Consider the following 7124-nt stretch of genomic DNA (forward strand, 5'->3'; position numbering starts at 1 on the left):
TATTTTGAAATGACACATCAGATGTTGCTGTCAGTTTGTGGTTGTGTTCTAGAGGTGTCCCTCTGTCAACCAGATGTGCTGGAAGTCATTGGAAACAGAGAGTTTTCCAGCAATGGGCACGGCAACTTAGGTTAAAAAAAAGTCAAAAAGTGCTTTTTTAATTGTGTTTTATTTTGAAATGACACATCAGATGTTGCTGTCAGTTTGTGGTTGTGTTCTAGAGGTGTCCCTCTGTCAACCAGATGTGCTGGAAGTCATTGGAAACAGAGTTTTCCAGCAATGGGCACGGCAACTTAGGTTAAAAAAAGTCAAAAAGTGCTTTTTTAATTGCGTTTTATTTTGAAATGACACATCAGATGTTGCTGTCAGTTTGTGGTTGTGTTCTAGAGGTGTCCCTCTGTCAACCAGATGTGCTGGAAGTCATTGGAAACAGAGAGTTTTCCAGCAATGGGCATGGCAACTTAGGTTAAAAAAAAGTCAAAAAGTGCTTTTTTAATTGCGTTTTATTTTGAAATGTCTTTCAGCATAAATACAAAGTCTAAAACTCGAAGCCGTTGTAAATCTATTTCCAGTAGATTAAACATGGACCGGATGCGCGCTTTTATTGTGAAAGCAGCATGTAAATGGCGGTACCATAATGTCTTGAGCTATCGCGCATGTGAAAATCGAGAGCGGGCTGTTATATTCGAAGAGGGGCTACCTTTACCGCAGTGACGCCTACTTGAAAATGTAAATAATTTTATAATTAACTTTAACTACCTTTTTAAAATGGTGTTTAAAAATTTACCTGATTTTGTAGAACATAATCGTTTTACTGTTATTTTTGTCTATTCTAGCCCATTTTTGATATATTAATAATAATAATAATTGAACTTTATTGATCTCATCTTGGAGAATTATATAAAAAAACAAAAAAATTACATTTATTTTTTGAGAAATTTACCTGCTATCATGGAGCAATTGGGGGTTAACGGTTGCTCAGAGATCCACAGTGGAGGTCTGTGGGAGTGGGGCTCAAACTCGCAACCTCAGAATTCCAAGCTCTATGCCCTAACCTGTAGTTTGCTTTTAAATTTTAAAATAGTTAACACTTGTCAATCCCAAACCGATTTATTCTATGCTGTTTACAGATTCTTTTATTCATGTTAAACTTTACATCCATTTGATAAATTATACCAACTTTCATCTTAAAACAAATAAGCTTTACTTATCTAATATAGGTTATGTTCATATCTCCTACTTTATTTTCTTTTCAAGCTTGCATTGCATTTAGGACAATATTTGCAATCAGAAACATTTGATACCAAGTCCACATACCTTTGACTGTTTAAACTTGTATGCTTTATTCTACTCTGAATAGGTTATTTTTTGATATACAGTATGAAACCTTAGATTTTCTGGGGAATCCATCCTGCTTTGGTTGCCTTGTCAGAACTGGCAACTTGTCAGTTATATTTGGTTGCTCAAACTAACTAATTATACATGTTAACATTTCGATCTATCCTTTAACTGAATAAATTAAGGCTTTATTTTACTGTTTTTAAGCCTCATACTAAAAGAAAAGGTTCTTAGGGTTGAAGCTCTTTGTGAGTTTTCCTGATCCCAGAAGCCTTGGAAAAGTCAGTTGTATATTTTTAGCCAATTCTGGCCATGCTGAATTGTTCCTTTTCATCTTTCATCTCCATTGTTTCAGATTACCGACTCTGGGTGGTGCATCACAGCAGCTCTCATGCCTCCACACAAGCATTTCATTAAATTCCAAACACTGGGAGAAGAACAACCATAAAGTATATCCTCCTCAGCTGCAGGACGAGCCCCGCAGACCTGCAGTAAGTGTCTTCAGTAATTCTTATGAGACCTTGGATGAGTTAAAAAAAAAAAACTTGGCATCTCAACAACATTTTTCTAACTTGCTCTCTCTCTGCAGGAGGTTTATCACAGCAGGAGGCAGATAAAGTACAGCAAGGATAAGATGTGGTACTTGGCCAAAATGGTGAGGCTATCAGCCACGAGTTCAGTCCTTCCCATAAATTTTTTTTCTACTCTCGTTTGGAATCCGTACAAAAACTGCTGAAAACTTACAGGAGCTATAATGGCATATTGCAAAAAGTTACGTTTTTCTTTGTTAAAAGAATAATTTGTACAACTTTTGTATTAAATACTTAAAATTTGCCAAAAAAAATGTATCCATTACAATTTGATTGTTTACATTTATACAAAAATTGAGTAAGAAATATGTTGACTTATCAAAATCATATATAAAGCATGAACAGTTTTACAATTTCACATCAAAGGTGTTAAAGAGTTGAGATTTACAGGTGCTGGTCATAAAATTAGAATATCATGAAAAAGTAGATTGATTTCAGTAATTCCATTTAAAAAGTGAAACTTGTATATTATATTCATACATTACATACAAACTCATATATTTCAGATGTTTATTTTGTTTAATTTTGATGATTACAAATGACAACAAATGAAAATCTCAAATTCATCATATCAGAAAATTAGAATATTACTGAAGACCAATAAAAACAAAGGATTTATAGAAATGTTGGCCAACTGAAGAGTATGAACATGAAAAGTATGAGCATGTACAGCACTCAGTATTTAGTTGGGCCTCCTTTGGCCTGTATTACTGCAGCAATGCGGCGTGGCATGGAGTCGATCAGTCTGTGGCACTGCTCAGGTGTTATGATAGCCCAGGTTGCTCTAATAGTGGCTTTTAGCTCTTCTGAATTGTTGGGTCTGGTGTATTGCATCTTCTTCTTCACAATACCCCATAGATTTTCTATGGGGTTAAGGTCAGGAGAGTTTGCTGGCCAATTAAGAACAGGGATACCATGGTCCTTCAACCAGGTACTGGTAGCTTTGGCACTGTGTGCAGGTGCCAAGTCCTGTTGGAAAATGAAATCTGCATCTCCAAAAAATTGGTCATTTGCAGGAAGCATGAAGTGCTCTAAAACTTCCTGGTATGTGGCTGCGTTGACCCTGGACCTCAGAAAACACAATGGACCAACACCAGCAGATGACATGGCACCCCAAACCATCACTGACTGTGGAAACTTTACACTGGACTTCAAGCAACGTGGATGAAGTGCCTCTCTTCTTTTCCTCCAGACTCTGGGACCTTGATTTCCAAAGGAAATGCAAAATTTACTTTCATCAGAGAACATGACTTTGGACCACTCACCAGCAGTCCAGTCCTGTTTCTCTTTAGCCCAGGCAAGACGCTTCTGACGCTGTCTGTGGTTCAAGAGTGGCTTGACACAAGGAATGCGACAGCAGAAACCCATGTCTTTCATACGTCTGTGTGTGGTGGTTCTTGAAGCACTCACTCCAGCTGCAGTCCACTCTTTGTGAATCTCCCCCACATTTTTGAATGGGTTTTGTTTCACAATCCTCTCCAGGGTGCGGTTATCTCTCTTGCTTGTACACTTTTTTCGACCACATCTTTTCCTTCCCTTCGCCTCTCTATTAATGTGCTTGGACACTGAGCTCTGTGAACAGCCAGCCTCTTTAGCGATGACCTTTTGTGTCTTGCCCTCCTTGTGCAAGGTGTCGATGGTCGTCTTTTGGACAACTGTCAAGTCAGCAGTCTTCCCCATGATTGTGTAGCCTATAGAACTAGACTGAAAGACCATTTAAAGGCTTTTGCAGGTGGTTTGAGTTAATTAGCTGATTAGAGTGGCACCAGGGGCCATCAATTTTGAACCTTTTCACAATATTCTAATTTTCTGTTATGATGAATTTGAGATTTTCATTTGTTGTCATTTGTAATCATCAAAATTAAACAAAATAAACATCTGAAATATATGAGTTTGTATGTAATGTATGAATATAATATACAAGTTTCACTTTTTAAATGGAATTACTGAAATCAATCTACTTTTTCATGATATTCTAATTTTATGACCAGCACCTGTATTTTCCCTTGAGCTCCTTTTTTTAACACTTTTCAGCTTTTAGTTTTTTGCTTCATCTTTTAATAGTATATTGTGTTTATTGTTTGAAAATGTGGATATAGCGACCCATAATTATAAGGAAACATTCACCACCATCTGATGCAGTTTTTTTCTATTATAGATCCGGGGGATGAGCATCGACGAAGCTATTGCACAGCTGGAATTCAATGACAAGAAAGGAGCAAAGATCATGAAAGAGGTTCGCTGCTGCATGATAACTAATCCATATTTTACTTATTGAGTTTTGTTTTTACAGTTTCCCCCTGCCTTAAGTTTTGTCAAACGTGTGCATGAAAGCTGCTGTTTGCTTGTTTCAGGTTCTTCTTGAAGCTCAAGAGATGGCGGTCAAGAACCACAATGTAGAGTATAAATCCAACCTCTATGTAGGTGAGTATCTGCAAACAGTACTGCATCAAAATACTAATTTAGTAAACAACAGCCAACAGAGGTCCAATTGATTTGTGATTGATTCACATATAGACAAATGGTTGAAATGTTAATGGTCAGACTCACTTGCTGCCTTTGTGTCTAGAATAAATTTATGAAGCCTGGATTAGCTATGAGTTTAATCAACATCTGCTTAGATTTCTTCTTTAGTTTTGGATACTTTAGTGGGAAAAGGAATAATTCTGTATTCTTTAATTGTGTTTCTTTTCCTTCAGCTGAGTCATTCTCGGGCAAAGGCAAATACCTAAAGAGGATCCGCTACCATGGCAGAGGCATGTTTGGCATCATGGACAAAGTTTATTGCCACTACTTTGTGAAGCTGGTTGAGGGTGTGCCACCCAAACCAGAGCAGAGTACTAGCTTTGATCAAGCCAAAGAGTATGTCCAAAGCTTGAAGAACCGGACCATCATCCACAGCCTTTAGAACACTGTATTGTTTTTGTGTCGTTTGATATTTGTAAATAATTTAAAATAAAACAAAAAGAAAAGTTTTTGCTTGCTTATTTTCCCAGAGTTGAGTTTTTATAGAAAGCATTGCCGTTTATTTGATTATTATTTTTAAAATTATTTTTCAGTCAGACTAGGTGGGTTCTCTCCTGTATCCCTGCACTAGATTTGAGCTTTTAATCTTTGCGAAAAGTCTGTAATGTGTAGCCATTAGATATAATGGAGGATTAATTATACTTGGATCTAATTCTTAATTGCTCATTAAAGGTGCCTGCAGTCAACACCACAGGGTTACTCTGGGCAATTCAAAAGATTAACCAGGGTTAGTCAGGAAAACTATGAGGTTTAAATTGGATTGTTTCCTGGGCTGAAAATCAGATCCATGTCTTGAAATACATTTGCCCCTTTCTGGTGTCAAATCTTGTCTGGGTGAGATCACATGCAGAAAACCAGGAGTGTCATGCTGCCAGATGGGAATGACTACGATCTGCTCCCATTTCAACTTTACATTTTGTTCAGGATCCAGAGGTTACTACAGATAATATTTTGAAACTGTTGGGGAAACTACAGCTGTGTGAAGAAAATCTACAGAAGCATACAATCTTTAACGTCTGTTTCTCTCCCAAAACTGCAAGAACTACAGGAACAAGGCAGCACGAACATCCAGGAAATTGACAGTGAACTGAATATAAACTGGACACTAGTAACAACATTTACAGGATCCATCAGAACAGACTGCCGATGAGGCTGAGATCTTTTTCAATGGAGGGGGTGCTATTAAATACCATTCATGACTGGTGGCATCAGATGTCTTCCATTCTTTAGTCGATTGGAGCGATAGCTTCTATAACACCGGGAGGTGGATCAATCAGGCTTTAGATAATGTGAAGGCTGCTCTGTCATGGGATGCCCGGTCAACTCAGTGCAGCTGGGTGGATATAGTAGAACTCCAACAATTTCTCCTCCTAGCAACTGTTAGACTTTATAACCATCATTGCTCTTGCCCAATTTTAACTTTTATTTTTTACATCTTTGCTGTCAATTGGGGAGTTTTTCTATTATTCTTGTAAAATCATTTTAACCTAGTTAGTTGCATATTTTATGTATACAGTTTTTGATAACCACAATGTATTTTTTCACTTTTTCCCTTGCTACTTAAAAGGCCTGAATTAGCCAACTGTGGTATAAGGATTGTTTTATCCTACCCTAGCTTATTTAAAAAAAAAAGTGGCAATACTCTCCTAGCCATGGGAGTGAGATACTTCTCCATTCTTGTGGAGAGTACATTGGCCTAACACTCGATAAGAATATTCTATACAGTCCGCTTGAAGTGATTTATATTCATATTACTAAAATAACAGAACTCTGGAGACATAATTCTGGAAGACATGGAATTTTTCAGGAAAAAAAATGCTTTTTGTGCCTGTCTTCCAGTGCTTATCTTGGCTTTAGGTATCAGACTAAAACAGAAAAGGAGATTTTTTTTTTTTAAATGATAGATTGTTCTTCGTCAATAGAATCTCAGACATCTCATCAAATAGTTCCAATGGATAAATTTGTAAATAGAAAAATAATTGATCTTATTTGATATCTGTGATCCTCTTACAATGAAGACTTTTAGAAAACCCATACATATATATGCATATATACATATGTTTACATGTTATAAAAATAAACAACATTAATAACAAACTAAAACCACCCAACAGAAGATTTTGTGAACAAATAGGAAGATTTTCAAGAGGGAAAAGGATGAAGCAATACCTTATCCAATCATGTCCTTATATTATTCTACAAGTTCTTAATTTAAACTAGTTAAATTTTAACCCATACATGCATATGTGTATGCATGCACAGTAATATGCATGTGGCCACAATATAGACACATATCAAAATACCAGCAAATACAGATTACTCAATCCTCTCCTCTTCTTCCTTCCTTCCTTCCTTCCTTCCTTCCTTCCTTCCTTCCTTCCTTCCTTCCTTCCTTCCTTCCTTCCTTCCTTCCTTCCTTCCTTCCTTCCTTCCTTCCTTTAGATAGAAAATTTTGAATCAATATGACTGTATGATCTAGTTGAATTGTAAAGTGCCTCGAGATGACGTGTTGTGAATTGGCGCTGTATAAATAAACTGAATTGAATTGAACCTGCCTCGGTCATGTTAGGGTTGAAACGACATAAATAAGACAGACAAAATTGGATCAAGTATACCTATAGATGGAAGCAGATAATCTAAATGTGACCGTAGTAATAATGAAATATCTGG

At 36.7% G+C, this 7124-nt stretch overlaps 1 protein-coding gene across 1 annotated transcript in view; it reads left to right on the top strand.

The window, feature by feature from the left end:
* mrpl22 (mitochondrial ribosomal protein L22) overlaps positions 1-4903 on the top strand; it is an 8684-nt gene extending 3781 nt beyond the window's left edge. Inside the window, exons 3-7 of the mRNA XM_038295770.1 lie at positions 1694-1829; positions 1928-1993; positions 4087-4164; positions 4283-4352; positions 4628-4903. Coding sequence (XP_038151698.1) covers positions 1694-1829; positions 1928-1993; positions 4087-4164; positions 4283-4352; positions 4628-4836 — 559 coding nt within the window. The 3' untranslated portion in view covers positions 4837-4903. The remainder of the gene's footprint in view (positions 1-1693; positions 1830-1927; positions 1994-4086; positions 4165-4282; positions 4353-4627) is intronic.
* The last annotated feature ends 2221 nt before the right edge of the window (positions 4904-7124 follow it).

The sequence above is a fragment of the Cyprinodon tularosa genome, unplaced genomic scaffold (assembly GCF_016077235.1).
Source record: "Cyprinodon tularosa strain WSP-4 unplaced genomic scaffold, ASM1607723v1 ctg36, whole genome shotgun sequence".
Lineage (NCBI taxonomy): Eukaryota > Metazoa > Chordata > Actinopteri > Cyprinodontiformes > Cyprinodontidae > Cyprinodon > Cyprinodon tularosa.